General features: G+C 44.0%; 1 protein-coding gene across 7 annotated transcripts in view; it reads right to left on the reverse strand.

Moving 5' to 3' along the window:
• The window catches only part of KANSL1L (KAT8 regulatory NSL complex subunit 1 like), a 61,768-nt gene that overhangs the window by 19,912 nt on the left and 20,142 nt on the right, over positions 1–21,714 (reverse strand). For 6 of the 7 annotated variants that reach the window (XR_016271770.1, XR_016271769.1, XM_089477673.1 and 3 more), the window contains exons 3-6: positions 18,728–18,869; positions 15,410–15,598; positions 12,905–13,026; positions 12,204–12,414 (exon numbers count right to left, since the gene is read on the reverse strand). Coding sequence is in view for 5 of the 7 variants with exons in the window: in XM_089477673.1 (XP_089333799.1) it covers positions 12,204–12,414; positions 12,905–13,026; positions 15,410–15,598; positions 18,728–18,869 (664 nt within the window). In the remaining 2 variants the exon portion in view is untranslated. The remainder of the gene's footprint in view (positions 1–12,203; positions 12,415–12,904; positions 13,027–15,409; positions 15,599–18,727; positions 18,870–21,714) is intronic. The other variant, XM_089477671.1, reaches the window with a different exon arrangement.

The following is a 21,714-nucleotide window of genomic DNA, read 5'->3' on the forward strand; positions in this document are numbered from 1 at the left end:
TTTAGCTTGTTGTGCAAGAAAACACAAATGGATTCTTGGTTCTCTCAATGATTAAATATTGGACAATAAAGCAATATCTTGATGCAAAAAAAATGTTTTTAGATATCAAGAAACCTTGCTGTGTAAAGGACAAAGCTTGAGATATAGCATGGGGAAACAGATCCAGATCTCTGACAATCTCTACATTATAGCAACATGGAAACATATAATAACCTTTAAAATGCATTTATCAGGGTCATAATCCAGAATAGATGGAGGTACTGTGAGCAGAGAAACTGACCCCTCTGGAAGATTCAAGACAAAGCTTAGATGAAGTCATATCTCTTCCAAAGTGCAGTTTGGGATGTCTCCTGAGCTCAGTGCTAAATGGAAAACTCAAGTGGTAGTGACCTTGCCTTGATTATCTGTGCATTAATGATATCCAAGCTCTGTGTAGGATCTTTAAAGATTGTTCAAGTAATAAATACTGTTAGGGACAAGGATGTTGTTTTATGAGGCATTCATACTGTGTCAGTTGCAGCACCAGCTAGGGCATTGTTGAATCCAGTCTGAAGTGCCAGTTTTAACCATTTGGGTCATAATTCCTTGAAGGACAACCTTCATACATATATACTGCAAGTATATTAGGTGTGCCTCTGAAAGCAGTTAGACTGAGCAGTGTGTCTTTTCTGCAGTACCTGACACCTTCAGAACACATTTTCAGATAGGAGCCATTAGGTCCATCACTTCAGGCTTATTTGAAGTACAAGCAGTTGTACTTGACTGCTTGTGAATTTAGCTGCAATTTCATTTTAGGCTTTTAGTATCTATGGGCTGAATTTTTTTGTCATTATAATTGCTGGCTTTTATTATTTTATGTGTATCCTTTTCTTTTGTGTTTTATTCTCTAAGCTCTGTGAGAGAGTTTTTACCCTTATCTGTGACTAAAATTATTTTAAACAAATATACATTTAATGAATATAATTTAAGCAATATGGGCTAAAATAAACTTAGTTGTAGATGCTCAAGATGCTTCTTATATTCTATCTTTTGGGATTTTATTGTACACAACTATAATACTTTTGACAATTGCAAGATCAGCAGTCTGAGGCCCAAATGCCGTGTGACAGAGTGACCTCCCGTCACCAGTCCCAGCTTCTGCCAACCTTGCAGTTCAAGAGTGTGTAAAAGTACAAGTAGATGAATAGGTATCACTTTGGTGGGAAGGTAACAGAATTCTATGCAGTCATACTGGCCACATGATTAGAGTCATAGCCACCAGCTATTTTAAAATGGTGCTTTTGGTAAAAGCCAAAAAAAGTTAGCTGGCAGAAAGTTAGCGCCACTCAGTTATCTCTTTTTTTCACTCAAAGGTATGTTACAAAAAGAAAGAAAGCTCTAGGAGATTAGTAAAGCCTTTCTAATGACCCTGAGACATTACTTAATAAGTGAAGATACATAATGTGCTGTGCATGAAAACACAACCAGTGATATTCTTAAAGGTATATTTCCTTTCTTCAAAATGTTCCAATTCATTTGACAACTAATTTTAGCTTGAGATCTATGCAAAAATCAACAATGATAGATCACTCCATATCATTCTTCTTCTTAGGGTTCACTTGAGGTCTTGAGATATAACTTGCAAAATGTTGCATTCCCTCCATTAAAAATGTTATCTCTCTCTGCTCCCAAACATACAACATTTTCAAACTTCAGAAGGGAAAAGGAAGAAGGTCAGTGAATTTGGGACAATGTTTAAGAAGTGACAGCAATAATATAATTAGAGAAAAACATAATTAGAGAGTTAAACTAAAACCATTTTAAAAACTTGTCATAGCACTGTAGAGGAATCCCTACATTATAACCCCTCCCTATTACTATTACTTTATTGTTCTAATTTTTAAAAACTTGAAAATCCTCTATAAAAGTAATGACTACCGTACATCAATCTGTAGCATACAATTATATAAATTAAACATTAGCTATATTGCTGCAGCTTTCTACAATATCAGAGGAGTCACAACTATTAATACAAGAAGATATTTTTAAAAACACAAATTAATATCCCTTTCCTTAGATGAAGACAATTGTTTTAGTTACTGCCCAAACATTGTTATGGCCCAAGGTACTATTATTTTAAATAAGAAAACTTTTCTTAACTTATTGTAATTCAAGCAAACAGAAATCTTACAAATAAAATGTTACTGAAATGGAGGGTAAACTTCTCAGCATGTTGAACACATGCTGTGAAGTAGCATGCTTCATTTTGTAAAGGGTTTGTTCTGTGCAAAAAAATCAGGCTTATTTATTTAAGCAAAATGGATTTTTTTAAAAAATTATTAAATTCGGAGACTTTAGAAATGTTCATGCTGAGCTGAATCTTAACTTAAAACAGATTATTGTAAAGCGCTATTAAGTCCATCAAGCTATATTAGAACAGCACAAATATGGAAAAAGTTAAGGATTTCAATTTCCTGTAAACTAAGCACTGCAGCTGTGTAAACTTTTTCAGCAAAAACATATATTCCAAAAACAAATGAATAGCAGTCTCATGTGACAACTTGTTTCTGCAGAGTCAAGTGTTACAGTAAAACCTTCATATTCCCATCTCCTTTCTGTTACTTCAGAGTAAAGACAATACCAGAACAAATAGATTAATTTCAAGGGGCAGGTTTTGAGATATTATTACCGCTAGGCCTTTCATCCTAATAAAGTCATAAAAGCATATACCAGACTGAATGAAGAAATAATCACCACTGCCACAACAACCACAGTGATGATAACATGACATTTTATATGTCTGTGTGGGAAAATTCTAAATCAGACACATTTTTCAATGGGGAATTTACACAAAAATAGACCATAAAAGTGTCCCAAATTTTCAGTCATTTATCATTTATTTAGGGGCCGAACAGACTCGCTGTAAAAGCCAGCTTCCGGGAGGCTTGTGGGCATGGTGTTTTGATGCCACGTGCCCCAAAACCTCCCAGCTGTTCAAATGGTGGCAGCTTGAAGCTGCTCCGGGAGCATGGTATTTTGACGATGCATGCCCCCAAAGAAGTTTGAAGATGCCCTGGAGTTGCAGTGGGCCTGCCTAAGGTGGCTTTTAACTGCCCCACTCTTTCCCGCTCCTGTGTGGGGCAGCTCTGGAGCAGACTGGGACTGCGGTGTGTGGTTGCTGCAGTACCAGGGCGAGCAGTGATGGGGTGGCCCCAATCCTGCTAGGCTCATTAATTAAATTGGCCCCTGAGGTCTCACCATTCAACAACAGAACAATACATAGATTAACATGTAAATCGCATCCTCTCAACCAACAGTATATATAACCCACTCATGCCCATGCCAGCATTCTCTGAAGATGCCAGCCACAGATCCTGGCGAAACATCAGGAATAAATTCTTCTAGAACATGGCTTCATAGCCCAAAAAACCCACAAAAAAAACTATTGATGCCAGCCGTGAAAGCCTTCGGTTTCACGTTTGTTTGTTTTTTGTCGCAACCAGTGGTACGTTTCAAAGTTTTTTTAAAAAAACAATTAATTTCAGATTCTTTCTGAAATCATACAAATAGATTTGATTTTGGGATATTTCACTGATCTGAGATAAGGACAGGTTGCTTACCTGTAACAGTATTTCTTCGAGTGGTCATCTGCGAATACATACAAATGGGTTTCACTGCGCCTGCGCAGTGCTGTTCGGAAACTTCTGGAATCACTGGGCAAAGTTTACTTTGCAACATATAGAAACTTTTTGGCGGTAACTCCGCCCACCCGTTATAAGGCCCCTGCCTTCCCGCTCTTTTCCCCAGTTCCGCAATTTTCCCACCAAGCAGGCGATGGAGAGAGCCAATGAGAGCAGGACACTGAGGGGACGGACGGGTGGGATTTGTATGTATTTGCAGATGACCACTCGAAGAAATACTGTTACAGGTAAGCAACCTGTCCTTCTTCTTCGTGGTCTCTGCGAATCATACAAATGGGTTTAGACTGACAAGCTTAGGCATGCAGCGGAGGGAGTGTCCTGAAACCAAAGCTATGGTAAACCAAAGGTATATTTATTAAAACAATAAACACCTTGAACCATAAAGGGAGTCAGTCTTTTGTTACTGCACGAACCAAACATAGCAACAACATTGCTAAACCTGAGAATGGGAGATAAGGTCGTGCAAGACCATCCCATTGAATTTGTGCAAATCAACATTCAACAGAATGCAACTCAAAGGCATTATATACATAAATGCTGAAACACAACCATCAGTAGTGCAATCAATGCAACCCTGAAACCAACACAGCCCTCCCGAAAGCTGCGTCTCAGATGGCCCTGGTGTCCAGCCTATAGTGCTTTATAAAAGTCAATGGCTGGGACCAGACAGCAGCCTTACAGACATCCTCCAAGGGGATCCCCGACAGGAATGCAGAGGATGTCGACATTGACCTTGTGGAATGGGACTGAACCCTGCCCGGGAGAGGTTTGCCCAAAAGTTCATAGCAGAGGTGGATGGTACCAGCCACCCATTTAGAAAACCTCTGCGCAGACACAGGCAACCCCTTCTTCGGCTCCGAGTAGCATTGGAAAAGTCTCTCGGACCGACTGGAGGCAGCAGTTCTGTCCAAATAAAACGCCAATGCTCTCCTGACATCAAGAGAGTGCAGGCGTCGCTCCGCATCTGACGTCGGGTTGGATGCGAGGGTAGGCAGTACAATGTCCTGGCACATGTGGAAAGCAGACACTACCTTCGGCAAAAAAGTCCGGAGGACCACCTTGTCCTTGTGGAACCTCAAGAATGGTTGGTCCCTCCGTAAGGCACAGAGTTCGCTCGCACGGCGGGCAGAGGTGATGGCCACAAGAAAGGCGGTCTTCCAAGTCAATAGTCTCAAGTCCGCTGTGGCCATCGGTTCAAAGGGCTTGGATTGGAGGGAGGACAGTACCGCCTCCAAACTCCAAGCCGGTGCCGGTACCGACACAGGAAGATACAGGTTGGCACATCCTTTAAGGAACCCCTTCACCAAGGGGTCTTTGAAGAAGGAAACCCTCCCCCCAAACTGATATTTGGCACAAATGGCAGACAAATAGCACTTAATGGATGCGAGAGATAGCCCCTCATCCAAAAGTGCCATCAAAAACTCCAGCACCACTGGAGTGGACACCTGAGCAGGAGACAAGCCCTTCTGGTCCAGGAAAAGGCCAAATTTTCTCCACTTGGAGGCATAGGACCGCTGGGTGGAAGGTTTCCTTGCAGCCAGGATCACTGTCCTTACCGCCTCTGGCAGGGCAGTCAGGGCTGTATCCTCCAGGCCACCAGCGGCAGGTTGTCGATGTCCGGGTGGAGGATCCTCCCGTCCTGGATCAACAGCAGGTCCGGACGAGGGTCGAGGCGGAGAAAGCATCTCCTGGAAAGGTGAAGAAGGGATGCAAGCCAGGGCTGTCTCGGCCACCACGGGGTGATCAGGATCGCATGCGAGCGGTCCGTTGTCATCTTGGAAACTACCCTGATGATGAGAGGGAACGGAGGGAACGCGTAGAGAAGCTCCCCCGTCCAGAGGAAGGCGAATGCATCTCCGAGGGATCCGTCCATCTGGAGCAGAACTGGGGACAATGGGTGTTCCACCTGGTCGCGAAGAGGTCGATCCGGGGGGTTCCCCACCGGTTGAAGAGGTTGCTGACCATCTCGGGATGGAGCCTCCACTCGTGGCACACCGACGGAGATCTGCTGAGGCAGTCTGCCAGGTCGTTGTCCTCTCCCGGAAGGTGAATCGCCTGGAGGAGGATTTGTCTTTGGATGCACCAGTCCCAGATGCGGAGCGTAAGGTCGAGCAGGGTCTTGGATCTGGTGCCTCCTTGCTTGTTGATGTAATACATCACGGTGGTGTTGTCCATCCTCAGGAGGACCACCTTGCCTGTGACGGCGAACTCGAACGCCCTCAATGCCTTCTCCACTGCCAGCATCTCCAGGGCGTTGATGTGGAGGAGCTTGTCTTGGGCGGACCACTTGTCCTTGACGACCAAGTCGAGCAGGTGGGCGCTCCAGCCCTCCAGGGATGCATCGGTTGTGAGAGTCAGCTGCGACTGGGGCTGATGGAAGGGCATCCCGGTGCCGACGTTGTGGAAGTCCAACCACCATCTCAGAGAAGCCGCTACCGGTCTTGGTACCGTGAGCCACTTTGACGGGGGGTCCTCCATCGGAGAGAAGGCAGAGAGGAACCAGGATTGCAACGGTCGGAGGCGAAGCCTTGCCCAAGGCGTGACAAACGTCGTTGATGCCATGTGGCCCAGAGCGATTTGGACATCTCTGGCCCTCACCCTTCTGTAGGAGATGCAAGGCCTGAGCGACGCAGTCAAGGCCTGGAAACGGTCTGGAGGGAGAAAGGCGGAACATCTTTCGGAGTCGAGAATGGCCCCGATGAACTTGACCTGCCTGGTTGGTGTGAAGTGGGATTTTTCCCTGTTGACAACCAGTCCGAGGGAGTCCAAGAGGTGCAGGGCGAATGAGACTGCCTCCTGCAGTTCGAGTTGTGACTCGGCGGCAAACAGCCAGTCGTCCAGATAAGGGAAGACCATGAAGCCCTTCTGATGAAGGTATGCCACCACCGGTGCCATGCACTTTGTGAGGACCCGAGGAGCCGTGGCCAAGCCGAAGGGAAGGACGTTGTAGCGGTACGAGGTGGAGCCGACCGCGAAGGCGAGGAATCTCCGGTGGGACTCCCGGATCCCGACATGGAAATAGGCGTCCTTCAGGTCGACGGTCGCGAACCACAGGCCCTAGCGGGGCAGAGGCAGAATGGAAGCCAAGGTTACCATCCGAAAGCGACGGTATTCAAGGAACAAGTTCAATTGTCTCAAGTCCAGGATGGGTCTGATGCCCCCATCCGCTTTCGGTACCGTAAAGTACCTAGAGAAGAAGGCTCTGGGACATTGGTCAGGTGGTAAAGGGGAGATGGCCCCTTTTTCAAGCAAGGTGCGCACTTCGTCGAGAAGGGTGTCCGAGGGGGGAGTGGACATGAAGGCTCCAGCTGGAGGGAGCTCTTGGAACTCGAGGGCATATCCCCTACGGACGATGTTGAGAACCCACGAGTCCGATGTTATTGAGGCCCAGGTGTTAGCGAAGGGCCTCAAAATGTCCAGAAAGAAGGGGGGTGAGAGGGAGGCGAAGTGCGCTGCGTCCCTTCAGGCTCTCTTCTTCCCCTGGTCGGTGTCCTGCCGACGGGACTTGCGGTACCGAGGCGGGAAGTTACGACGGCCAGAGGAGGAGGAAGACTGCGAGGGGTAGCGACGTCTCTGAGACCCCTGCTGTTGGGACTGTCGATCCCGAGGGAAGGTCCCCTGTGACTGACCTTGCGGCTGCCACGGGCGCTGACGCCTTCGAAATGGAGAAGCAGGTGCAGAGGACATGCCATGCTTCTTAGCTGCCGCCTTCATCCTGAACTTCCTGTTCAGGCGGTCGTCGGTCTCCGCATGGAAGAGTCCGGTCCCGTCGAGTGGCATGTCCTCGATGGCCGCCTTGACGGTCGGGTTGAGGTCCGAGGCCCTCAACCAGGCGTGTCGCCTGAGCGCCATGGAAGCAGACATGGCCCTCCGTGCGCAGTCAGCCATATTTCTGGAAGTGGTGATGAGCCAGCTTCCGATGGAGTGAGTCTCGTCCCTGACCTCGACCAGCTGCCTCTGGACGTCATCCGGGATGTCCGGGATGAGAGGGGAGATACGTTCCATGAGGGTTTGAACGTATGCCCCCATGCAGGCGGTGTAATTGCTGGCCTTTACCGCAAGGGCCGCTGCCGAGTAGGCCTTCTTGGTCAGGCCATCCACCTTTTTCGCCTCCCGGTCGACGGGGGAGGTAGCCTGCTTCGGCACGAAGCTGTGTTGAGCTCCCTCAACAATAGCCGAATTGGGCCTGGGGTGGTCAGCCAACCAGGGACAGCTCGCCGGGGCGACTCTGTAGAGAGACTCCACCTTGCGGGACGAGGCAGACAGGTTGGCCGGAGAGTCCCAAGACCTCTGAACTATGGTCTGGAGAGATGGCAGCAGAGGAAGGCAGGGTGGTGTGGGCACCCGTCCATGAACCCGGCGTTCCACCGGATCCTGAGCATCATCGTCCGGGAAAGCAAGCTCGATGTCGAGGGCCCTGGCCATCTTCACGACGTGCTCACTAAAGGAACGGACGTCGTCCGATGGGGAAGAAGGTTCAGGATTGTGCATCCTCTGGGGCGACGCCGACACCGAGAGGACATCTTCTTCCTCGGATGGCACCTCGGACGGGGGCACGGGTTCGTCGTCGGAGTCCAAGTCAGAGGAGAGGACATCAACCACTGTGACTTGGGATCTCGGATGGAGCGAGATGGGATCAGCCGAAGAGCGTGGGCGCCGTCGAGGTGGGGATGGAGGCCTCTCGAACACAGAGACGGCCGGAACCGATCTGGCCGACGTGCCCTCCTGTGGGTCAGCTGGACGAGGGTTCAGTCTAGTGAACTCTCTGAGTGCCACTTCCTTCGAGACCGACATGAAGTACCGGCCCGACTGGGTGTCAAGGAACAGATCCGGTGCCTCTTGAGCACGGGGCGGCTGCCCGTCGTCCTCGTCCTCAGAATGGGGAAGCGACAGTGCTCCAGAAGGAAGGACAGGAGCGGTATGGTCGGTCTCGTGGACAAAGTCCATGGTGGGCTGAGGCGGTGGCGTGTCCGGTACCGGAGACCGCTGTACCTCAGGCGCAGTTTGCTCTGGATCAAGAGGAGCTGCCGGAGTGGAAGCGCGGGCCTTCTTAGAAGGAGAGCGCCTCTTATCCTTCGCCTTAGACAAGTCGGTCCCGGCCTGCTCCTTGGAAGGCTTGGACTTTTTAGAGCCAGGGTCACGACCCGCCTTGTCGTGATGCCTCTTCTTACCCGATCTCGGGGTCTCCTCCAACGGAAAGAAAGGATTTTCCGGGAGGTCCAGGAGGACAGCAGTCGCTCCAGATGAAGAGGGCCTTGGGGACCTTGTCTTGTCCGAGGACGGGACATGGGTCGCTTCCGCAACCGAAGCCGACTCCCTCGGCTTGGAGGCGTGACGAGCTGCCTTGGATGCCTTAGAGGATGAAGGCAAGGCGAGTTGGACCTCCGTCCCGGTCCCTTTGCTCGCGTGCGAACCGTCCGGTTTCTTCACAGATTTAGGCGCCGGCTCGGTACCCTCAGTCCCCGATGCTTTATGGGGGCGCTTGGAGGGTTTGTCGGTGGCACTGGGCGGTTTGGAGCCACGGGCCACATCGGAGGTGGTGGGAGGGACTGTCCCGGCCGGGACACACACCACGCTGGAAACGGTGGCCCTGGCGGATGTCACGCTGGATACGCTGGCCCTGGAAGATGAAGCCGGGGGCGCGGAGGGCGGGACGGATGAAACACGAGAACCTCCCTCTTGTACCTTGCCCAGGGCGATCGCCGAGGTGAGCCGGGACTCACGGTTCTTCCGGGCCTGGGAAGAAAGGGACCTGCAGAGCGAGCAGGACTTGGTGTCGTGGTCCTTGCTGAGGCAGAGAAGACAAGAAGAGTGCGGGTCCTGGACGGGCACCTTGCCCCCGCAGATGTCACACTTTTTGAAGGGTGCAGGCATCTTGAAAGGACGACACAGCCGAGGGAGAATCGGAGAACGAAGTCAACAGTCCGAAGTTCGAAGTTACCAGGGGCGGGAGACAAAGAATGGTCAAGAATACAGTCCGAGGTCAAAACGAAAGTGATTCCAAGCAAGCAAGAGCAAGCGAAAGTTCCCTGAAGCAGCTAGCGTGGCGGAAAAAAGGAACTGGGGAAAAGAGCGGGAAGGCAGGGGCCTTATAACGGGTGGGCGGAGTTACCGCCAAAAAGTTTCTATATGTTGCAAAGTAAACTTTGCCCAGTGATTCCAGAAGTTTCCGAACAGCACTGCGCAGGCGCAGTGAAACCCATTTGTATGATTCGCAGAGACCACGAAGAAGAAAGTAAATTACAGTTTAGGATTGTAAGTGTTCTCTCTCTCCTCCCCCTCTCTTTTCATGGGTAAGATGGTTTTCTGTGTGAATATTTCTTGCTTAGGTATAAAATCCGACTCTACTAAGCACTTCGATGACTTACTTAAACACCCATCATTTTACATTTTTACCAAGGAGAGTAATTTCCTATAACATAGGAGTAGATAACATTTCGATTTCCAGATGCTGCTGGATTATAACTCCCAGCATCCCTCAACCACGTATTCTGCAGGCTGGGGCACATGGCAGCTGCAGCAACACCATATGCATAACCACAAGTTGCCCACTCCTGCTATAGTTTACAATAGGATTTCCAGGTCATTTCCTATTGTAAACAGCAACCTAAAACAGCACAGAAGGGCCCAAAACATGATGAAAATGCCCCCAATAAACCTTAAGCATGTTTGGGGGGAATGGGGGGGATGGTATTTTTTGCAGGGGGCAGCAGGGGATGTGAAGCCCTTCCACTTCTCTTGAAAGGCCACTGCATCCATCTAACCCCCCAGAATTGTCTATGTTTTCTCTGGACAATACATTTTTCAGTGTTTTAAACAGAAGGTTGGCCAAGAATAGTGACTTTGCCATTTACATTAATTTCAATTTTGCATTTTTGCATTGTTTGTGTTTGCATTTTTGTCCACATCCACATATTAGCATGGAAATGTCCACATTCATATCTCTTTAAGAATTATTTCTTTCCTAAGCTTGACGCCAAAGATGATACAGTATTTGACTTCAATCTTATTATGATATTTAGAATCAAATATTTCAGTTCTAGCAATGATTCTGAGAGTCTTCTACAGAAGCCTGGCAGGAGAGGCAGATATGCTATTACCACAATGAGATGGGAAAGGAAGCCATCATTTTTATCTGAAGAGGTGTATCACTTCTACCAGTAACATTATCAGTATCTTCAACCTAGCTCTGAACTCATGCATCCTACGTATGTTTCAGTGCTCAGAAGAGTCATTTGAATGGAGCACACAACATGGCTTGATGACACTGCTTTCCTTATATATTTTCACTCTGAAGTGTTGCTTTCCTTATATATTTTCACTCTGAAGTGTTAAACAATGCATAAATTAAAATGTTATATTCACCTCAAGAATTAATATATATTAGGCAGAGGCCTGATACTATAACCAGTCATACCAGATTTGTGTCATGTGGGGGGGGGGTGACTCAATAAGAAGAAAGGTGTTTTTAATTGTGAAGTCATGTAAAGTTATATTATTGAAATACACTGAACAGTTAATCTGTAACTTCTTTACTTCTTCACTAGTCTGCTTCTTTCTTATCCCTAAAGCAGGGGATGGCAACTGTAGAAGGCTAGGGAGCCTTGGAGGGTTGTGCCTGCTCTCAAAAGAAAAAACAAGCCCCCAATGCCTCTAGGGAATATGGGAACATTTTCGCCATGTTTAAGGTTTCAAAAAAGTATCTCCAGACCTTAAACTGGCTCAGTGGTGAAAATACATCTCATGCCTCTGAGTGGACATTCTGGACCATTTGGGGGCAGATATGTGTGTGTGTCAGTGTGCCTGCATCAGGCATGGGCTTGCCATCTGCATTTTCAGCTTCTGCGGATGGCAAGCCCCAGCTTTGTGAATGGGTGTGCATGTACGCGACACCACAAGTGGGAGCACGTGCCCATTGAGAAGTTTTTTACTATCCACGGGGGACCTGGAACAGATCTCCTGTGGATAGCAAGGACACACTGTATGTATGTGTGTATATATTCTTTTTTGCAAAAATTATTTTTGACCCAAGAGAGCTGCAAACATGGAGGAAAAAACATCCCTTCACACCCCCTAGAGTGCATTTGGAAACATTCTGAAGCAATGATTCCTGGGAGCCTCCAAAACAGCTCTGGGGAGTTACAAGCCTCATTTTGCCCACTTCTACCCTAAAATAATGCTTTCTATGACTCAGATATTTAACAGCAAAGAAAATGCAAGTTATAATCTTTGCTCTGCCTGTTTTATTTTTACTGCTAGGAACAATAAATTTCATACAGCATATATGTTCCAACATCAAAGCTAGTTAGAAAAATGGAAGTAACAATGCTTAACCAGGCCAACTTATGAAATCCTGTGAAGCCTTTGGGGCCTGCCTCATATTTGACCAATTCGTTGAAGGTTTGCTTTCTCAGAAACGGAATACCAACATATTGGAGAGAATAAACACCATTACCATCTTAAAATGACATACATAGTGACTGGAATCTAAATATGGTTTCTTATATAAACAAAGAAACACACTTGCACCTGTTGGTTCAAAGCGAAAGCAGTACTCATTTTGTAGAGTTTTCTCCTTTGGAAACTCTGAAGTGGTCTAGTGCGAGCAGATGTAGTCATCACTGCAGCAGGTGTTGTTCTCAGCTTTGTCTTGTCTTTCCTTCTTTTCTTCAGTTGTTGTTGGTCAATCAACCAGTTACTGGAAGCTGAAATGGCTTCATTGTTCTCGGGATCTCTGAAACATGTCAAACATTTATGCTAGATTATTTAGACAGTTCAAGGGATGAACTCTGTATACGGCATTACATTATACATGTTCTGTTCCATAACCAAATTTAAGATCAGTTGCATTCAGTGACAGACTTCCAGGAAACATCTTCCATGAAAAAAAACTCAGATGATCTCACACCGTTTTATGAAATCGCAGCGATGTGAACACAGGCACGCTGAAGTATGTGCGTTCACCTCGCTGCCATTTAATAATATGGAGTGTGATGATCCATGGTTGCTCAAAATAGTGGACCTAGAACCTATGGTCCAGAGGGCCCACTGTACTTTAGCCTTATAAAATATGCTGTTATAACACTCTATCTCATACACACATGCACACATGATAAATGTACAGTATTTATTTTCAGGTCAAAATAATTATGTCATTTTATATTACATTTTCCCAAATGGTAAAACTGCAGCATTATCCAGAAGTACTTGAAAGCACTACCTACCTTAAAGATATGCCATTGACCAACTCTTTCTGCTTATTTGCTTTTGCGGAGAGAGGGGAGGATGTGGGAGACAGATTAAGGGGAGCAATGAGACTGCTGATTATTTCACTTAGCTCAGCACTCTGAAAGAAACAATAAAGAAAATGAAAGCCTATATATTTAAAGCACAGTAGATTTCAATCAAAACTTGTTTCCAGCTATTTAAAATACTAATATAAATAAAATCTTCATATTTGAATTATCAAATTCAAATATGCTGAAGTTATTTATCAATTTATTATTTCCTTTCTAAATCCAATTCCAAATCAAAATCAAGACCAAATCCAATTCAAATCTAAAACAATTTATGAAACAATACTGGTGAGCAGAAACCAAAAAAACAACTGTAAGAAAATAGAGATGAGCCAAGGAAACCAATTTCTTTAAATCCAAGTTGTCATATTAAAAAACAACAACACTTGTGTAAAGTCTCTCTGTTTTCCTTCAAAAATGAGATACACAATATCTGATAGACAAGTAGTTTTTAAAAAATATATATACAGAAGACACCATATATTATTTTTAAAAGTGATCAGTTATAGCTCTTCAACTGACTGGCAGCTCTGATAGTGGGCAATGTGGACTTGCAGAAGAGTAGGAAAGAATAGCAGAGAAAGCAAGAGGAAAGGAATGGAGAGTAGAAAATGAAAGAGGAGGAAAATGAGTAGAGAAAGGGGTAGATAAAGCAGTAAGAAAGCAGAGAATACTAGAGATTTGGAAAGCATTGCAAGCAGAATGAGGCATATTGAATGTTGAGACAAGAGGCCAAATTAATGAAGATGGGAGGAAAAAAATCCAGGTAAGCTGAAAGATGAATGGAAGCTCAAGACAGACAAGGCGTGTTCTCCCTACCAATATAAGCCAGTTAAATTGTCCCACCTGGACCTCTTCCACAAACAATTAATAGAATGAGAAGGTACTCTGTAAGGTGAGGACAGTCCCAAGACTTCTACATCAACCTCAACAAGAGGAGCACATGAGGAAACAAGTCAGAAAAGAGGTTTATGGCTACTGAGGAAGGCTTAAACACTTAGACTACAGCTCTTTGATCAGTCTATGCAAGACCTGAAATGAAGGAATTAAAAACTACTTTTCACATAATGGTGAGTGAAATCAACAGAGGCACCTTGGCATTTTTCCTTTCTGGTGGGGAGCAAGATGGGTTTGTGATGTGTTCTGCATTCCACAAAATTCCAATATATAAAACAAGGAATAGCAATTTTGAATAAATGACTTACAGTTGCATTAGAGGATTTACAGTGTAATCCTAACTCCTTTGGAATAACTACTTCACCACTAGCAGCAGTATCCACAAGATGTTCCACTTCTATGAGAATTACTCTATCACATGTGACTTTACCACCACTAGAAGCTGTAGTTAGCCCTAAGCATACAAATTTGTGCAGAGACTCCATCAAACTATTGTATCTCCTTTCTTTGTTAGTCACTCAAACATGCCAGATAAAGTTCAAAGGACAATCATAGTGGTCAAGTGGTGAGAGAAGAAACCAGAACCTTTGTGTGCAAGTCTCCTTCTTCCTGATGCTTCCTGATATTTGCTCTTTTTGTACTATTTGCACTTTTTGTACCAATGATATTACATAATGAAAGGAGTTCAAGGTGTCACACATGGGAGTTCAACACATTATGGCACTGAATGCACTAGCAGGATATCACAAGCCAACCCCATTGTATCCTGCCCACAGGTCTATCCCGTTCCCACCCCTGGCACTCATCTGGTCTAGTACAGTGATGGGTAGATGTTCAGAAGCCTGTCTGTTTCTGCACCATGGAGCTGCCACTGCCATTCTACTTGCAAGCCCCAGTCATGGCCCATAAGAGAGGAAACGGGGGGCCTGGTTTTACCCATGACATCACAGGTCACGACTCGGCCCGGCAAGAAAAGTGACAGTGGCAGTTGCAGGTAAGGGGATTCACAGTCATCTGGTCTACCGGCTGTCACAGCGAGTTTTCTGGGAAACTCTGGCACAAACAGCCAGGTGTTTTAGACCATGTTAAGTGCTGGTTTGGATGAAGAGGGGCTGGATCCACCAAAATGATGTTCAGTCTGCCCATTTCCAACCCAAGACTGTTAGCCTACTTTGTCTTAATGGGATAATGCCAGGCTAGGAGGAACACAACCTTTTGGCCCAAGCGTACAGCCCCTATACCTCCATAACAGCTTGGCTATATAGAGCAAATGCAGAGACTGGCCCAAGGAGTTTCACCAGGACCATTTTTTAATCCAGATCATCACTGGTCCAAATCTAACATTCAACTGACTAACACTGGCACCAAAATAATTTGAGAAGTACAGTAAAGTTTAGTGCCTTCGAAGATCTCTTCATTTCCATAATTAACATTGGTCATGGTTACAGAAACAAAACTAATTAATTAGTAATACATTGTTTCAAATCATTCTCTAATGTATCTAATTCTATTTGATCTTCATTCTTACTTGAATACCTGTTTTTCTATGTTACGGAGAAGCAGAGTTGGGCTGCTGGGTGACGTTTCAAAATCATGTTCCGGCCATGCATCCTGTCTCTCAAGGGAAGCTTGAGAATTCCCTGTGGTGTTTAATAAAGCTTCTTGATCTGTCTGCTTCTTCAGAATATCTTTTGGAACTGAAAATTCTTCTAAGGTTACCATCCCCTAGACAACAGCAACGGAATACATTACAAATTAACTTGCCCAAATCATTGCAGAGTAATTTAAATCTCTAGAACATAAGTGCTTAAGCTCCCTAAAATATTTAATTAGTGACTTAGTGTTCTCAGTGTGCTCAAGCTTTATACAGATAACAGGAAAATATTTTCACACAAACAGTAAAAATGCAACAACCTAACATAACTACTGTCCACTCTTAGTGTAAACATTCTATTTACAAATCTATTTCTTGATTGTTAAATTATTTTCTAATTCCATACATATAAACAAAACATGCTGAGGACTAATGCAGAAGGATGCTACCCCACAGCTCACCAAGATTTATCAAGCAGAAACAGAAACAGAACTGCACACTCTGTTCATGGTCACTCCTCAGTTTTGCTTCTCAAGTTCTCCAGCTATTCTTTAGTCTGCTTCAATGATGTGACTATCCATGCTGAACCGTATCATTACACCACTGTCAGCTTGTCATTCTTTATCTGTATTGTCAATCCCGCCCCACTTTATCCCCAGTGTATTTAGTATGAGTAAAATATCAGTGTTCTCATTTCTTAAAATAATTATATCCATGTCATTCTATCACTGTCTCTTTAATACTCTGACAGACATAACATTCAAAATTCTGTCACAGGACAGTTACAAATAGAAGAGAATCTGCTCATCTGGAAAACAGTGTAGCTGATTTCATGAATGATGCTGGCATTTAGAAATGACAACTCGAAATATAAATTATTCTTCTATTTCATTATTTTCTTCTCCTTAGGCCTTCCTGTGACAACAGGCAAATCAAAGCCATCTGTAGAGGCAATGGGGCACTTTTTTGCCTTGGAGGAATGAGCCATCTTGGGAGGTCTGAGAGACTGAAGGCACTTCCTGGGCAGAAGGAGAATCAGAAAGTGGAGTAACCAAGAAGGACATGGACTCCATGCTGCGATCAAGACCAAATAGTACCGATGGAACAGTGTTGGTAGCTGTCTGAATCAAAGGACCAGAGTCAGTAGTGATCGGTATCAAAGTCACCGGCACCAACGTTGAAGACAAAGCTGCCTTCAGAACAGCCTTCAATACCTTCGGTATTTTTTAGAAGCGATGCGACCAAAATCAACAATAAGGGGTCCTTTGTAACCACAGTCAGCAACTGACAGGGACTTTCCCCAGCAATGTCTCTTAAGTCTCTGGGCCCGGTCCTCAAGGCCTGAGGTGTGAAGGCCTTACAAACTGAGCAGCACTGAACATCATAGCCCTCTCCCAAACAAGAGAGGCATTGGGAGTGTCCGTCTGAAAAAGAAACTTTTCTATCACAGGCTTGAAAAGAGACGTAGAGGCCATAGGACAGTGGAGGGGGGGGGGCGAAGGGCAGCTAAGAAAGATCAGATATGTAAGATTTTTAAAAAAGACAGAAAGTATAGAACAAAATAAAATAGAATAAAACAAAGTACAAAATAGGATAAAAGGAAGGCTACTCAGCAGAGAACAATCGAAGTGGAGTTCCTCTAACAGCACATGAAAGAGAACTGAGGGTGGAGCTAGACTGGTGGGCTTGAGCATGCTCAGTACATGGGAGTGAGCAGGGCTACCTGCCAATCTGCTTCAGCTTTGAACTTTCCGAATGGAGTCTGTGCACAGGTGCAAAACCCTAATGTGTGAGGCACAGCAACCCCAACGAAGAACACAGTAACACAATAGCTACAGGGTGCATATAACTCCCTTGATGCAACCGCTCAACTGGCTGCCAGTACACTTCCAGGCAAAATTCAAAGTGATGGTTATGGCCCATAAAGTCCTATACTACTTAGGTCCAGGTTATCTGAAGGACTGCCATCTCCCCATATGACCCTGCTTGAGTTTTGTATGTTTTAATCTGTACTGATTTTAAAAATCTGTAAGTCATATTGAGTCCCATTGCTAGGAAAAGGGCAGGATATTGATGATGATGAAGATGAAGAAGAAATTATTTGAAATGTGTCACATTATCTGATAATATCTTACCAATTTCTAGATTCTTATATAGAATTCAAATCGCTGACAATCCCAAATGCCAGTCAATAACATGTGATAGACTGCAAAACTGACAATAATGTCAGCTGGAATCAGGCTGAGGATTTACATATGCTTAACACCATAGTTAGGATGTTACACAGTGAATCCTGTCCTGATCCCTCCAATCTCCACTTATCAGGAAGCAGCCGCTGCAATAGGCAGGAGTCAGTTCTGAAACTTGGGAAGCAGCTAATTGACATTCTCATCCCTCCCAAAGAGCTCTCCAGTGCTTTAGGCACTAGGGCAGTGGTTCTCAACCTTCCTAATGCTACGACCCTTTATTACAGTTCCTCATGTTGTGGTAACCCCCAACCATAAAATTGCAGTGTCTCAGTTCCTGAAACCATCGGAAATATGTGTTTTTCAATGGTCTTAGGCAACCCCTGTGAAAGGGTCATTCGACCCCCAAAGGGGTCACGATCCACAGGTTGAGAACCGCTGCACTAGGGGCTACATGAGGATTGTAAACACAAAACAGTTACAAGTGCGTAGCTCTAGGTTATGCATCTATAACTGCCCAATAGGAGGAAAATGTCATCCCTGGAAGAAGCTTTTAAATGGTCCCTAGTAGGTTGAAAAATATTTTGTTTACTCAAGCAAGACTTATCTGACCTGGTTGTTTCATTTCGCATGTGCACATTGTCAGTTTTGGTTAAAGTTTGCTGAAACGCATTCAGCTGCTCTTCTTTTTTGTGCTGTTGGAATCTATCCTCATTCTTTTCATGTTATTTTTGATCTGGTTCTAAATTTTCTGTTAAAGAAGTCATGTGCAAGAACACATCTACTTTGTTCATTGAGGCATACATGTACAATATAGACTCCATGATTTCTCAGGAGTAAGATAAATTAAGCTGATAAACTGGTATCAAATTAACAGTACAACTAGGATTCTGTATCAGGATTTTCCTGTATTCAAATCTAGTATGCTAACTCTGAAGCTACCTTTTCATTTATTTTTTTGATTTTATATTAATTTTGTCTAGACAGCAGAACTCATCAAACACAAAGAAAACATTTGTAAATGTTGAAGTTGGTTATTTGTGCGAGCCTTTCCCCGCTGCCCACTAACAATACCTTGGTGGCACGAATCTGCCTGTGAAGGTCAGTGAGTTGTTGAATTTTGTACTCTAGCTCTGAAATCTGGGCTTGAAGCCATGTCCAACAGCAGCCAACTTTAGCTCTTTCTATCAGCCATTTCCAATCAGATCTATAGTTACTGGGAAGAAAAGAGAACATCGTTTAGTCAACAAGAGATGATCATCATTTTAGGAAGTTTTTTTTTTTAAATCTACTGTACAAAGCAGGCTGAAATGTGTCACAGGTCTCTACCTAATTCATTATGCTTTTGCACTGAGACAATTCTGTCATAATACCTTTTTTGACTTTTAAGGATGCTGAAAGATTTTTATGTATGTGAATTTCTGGTAACAGATTAACATTACGTCTTCAGAGTTTAAATATCCAAGAGGTCTTGTGTTGTAAAAGCACCTTAACTCCTGCTGAGGGTACTCAGTTATTTTAACATGGCAATCTGACTGGCCAATTCTTCAACAAGGTATCTTCCCACTATCTTCCTAACCACCAGAGTTATTTACTGTTTAAAAATTATGTCATTTTTATGCCTAGCATAACATCCCTTACCAGCCCTTCCAGTTTTATAATATGAAATCCAACATAACATGCTTAAAAACAGGAACAGAGCAGATGACTGTTTTTTTAAGCAATCAAAACATAGCATGAGGAAAGATAGAACCACCATCTCTTTTTAAAAAACCATTATAAATACAATAATGTTTACCTAACCAAAGGAGAAAAATCATTGAATCATGTCATATCAATAATAAGCAAAGAATTATCAGTGAATTAATCTATAATTGGACACCAAATAAAATGCATCAATTTTTGGTTAACTCTGAATCTTTCTTTAACATTATTTTATGTGGAGCTGGCAATTACTGTTTTCCAATGTGCCAGGCACTGGCACTAAATCTGTTCCCATCGGGTACAACTATTTCTTTCTTTCTTGGAAACTTGCCACAAACTAGCAGCCAATGGCTCAGGGACTGGCACCAGTCCAGGAACCACCATTCGACTAAAGCACCGCTTTAGCAGAAATGGGTATCACCTGCAGCAATACTTATATCTATATTTAGCTCACCTTTATGTTTAAAAAGATTCAACCACAAATGAGAATTTGTCACGCGACACACAAACATGCGAGTAACCAACGTAGAAGCAAATTTAAACAACTGAAAACTTCATCAGCACAGCAGTTTGTCACACAAATAACCTGACGTGTATGAAAAATCAACTAGCCTCAGAGAAGGAGACTGACTGGATGTGAACACTTCATAATATATAGAATATGTGTATGTCCTCTGGCCTACAACTGGCTACATCTCACACATTGCTGAAACCCTGTATCTTCATTAGCACAAATAAGCAAAGAAAACCTATGATCATACCCTTTTAGGCTCAGATCAGACTGAAAAACATGCACAGCATAAGAAAGAGTAAACACACATCACAGGCTGCAGACTGCAGCACTTCCCTCAACCCTTGGAGTGTCATGTTCTTGTTTCCCAATGTTTGCTTCCCAAAATTTAGCCAGTTGTTGCACACAAACAATAAAACTAAAAGCAAAACAAAAAATGCTTCAGCAAACACACAGCCACATTACCATTTTTAGTTAGACTATGCTATTTAGGGGATGAATTGTTAAAATTCTATCTTCTGTGGTACAATTTGGGATATAATTCCAAACTGCTAGTTCCCAGTCCTCATGCAACTGACTTTCTTGGCCTTGGGGTGCTAAGTCTTTGGGCTGACATCCCTTCTGCTCCTGTGGTTCAGTGGAAAAAGAGCTGCTCTGTGAATTTTATTATCCTCTTTCTAGTTCAGCCTTCCCCAATCGTTTGCCTTTCAGATGTTCTGATACTCTCCACTCCCAGCCAGTATGGCCAGTGGTCACAAATTCTGCGATTTACACAAAATATCTGAGAACACCAGGTTAAGTAAGGAAGCCCTGGTTTATTTCTGATTTAATGGCTGCTGATTATGCATTTAAAACAGTTTAGACTCATTTCTATGATTTCTCTGGAAGAGCTTTAACCTCCTCATCTGTTTCCTATGCTGGACCACTGTGTGGTAAGCTAAGAGATGTCGCTCCTATGATAGTATAGCTGTGTTTTCCTGGTTGCTTGTCCTGGGTTCCTCTGTTTTTAGATCCAGCAAAAGGTTAATTTTTGTCATCCCAGAGGTTCGGCAAGACATAACTCATACAGTCATCCTCCCAGGAGAATGCTTCGGCTAGTTCTGCCATACTAGCCACGTAAAGTTTAAACAATACAGAAGTTGGACAAAGTGGAGTGGCAAGAAGGAATGTGTAGCCTCTTGTGTTGAGTGTTTGCTGTCTTTTCTATTTGTGAAGAGGAGCAAATTACACATAGCTAAAAAGCCAACATCAACACACTGCTCTGTGACTGATGTTATTGTTGGGTCCCATGCATGCAAGGTACGTAGCTGGCAGTGTTGTATTTTCCATAATTAGTGCTACAAATCTGCTCATTAAAATCTAATTAATGCATTAATCCAAAAAACTAAAGCTTTATCATCACTATTATCACTACTACTACTACTGCCTCCACTATATATTCATTGACATCCTGCCTATCTCCTAATAATGAGAATAACAATGGCCAGCAACATATTTAAAACAATACAAATTAAAAACAATACGAAATCATTAAAAGTATAAATATAAGTTTTTAAAAACAATAAAACAATTCATGGAGTTAAAACACAAAACATTAAAATATTTAAATACATTAAGACTGTATATGACCCTTAAAATCAGAACTGCATAGCATTAAAATCCCAACTCTAGTAAGTTGGTAAAAGCCTGATGGCACAGAAATGTTTGACCTGCCATCAGAAGGAAAGCAAGATTTACTTAACTTTGAAAACTTTGAAACATGTTACCACGTTTTGCTATCTCCTAGTTTCCATCCCCTACAACAGATCAATGTATTAATTTAAAGTATTTTTATTGCTACAAGATA

This window comes from Sceloporus occidentalis, unplaced genomic scaffold (assembly GCF_023333645.1).
Source record: "Sceloporus occidentalis isolate IW3139 unplaced genomic scaffold, rSceOcc1.0.p SCAF_12, whole genome shotgun sequence".
NCBI classification, from domain to species: Eukaryota; Metazoa; Chordata; class Lepidosauria; order Squamata; family Phrynosomatidae; genus Sceloporus; species Sceloporus occidentalis.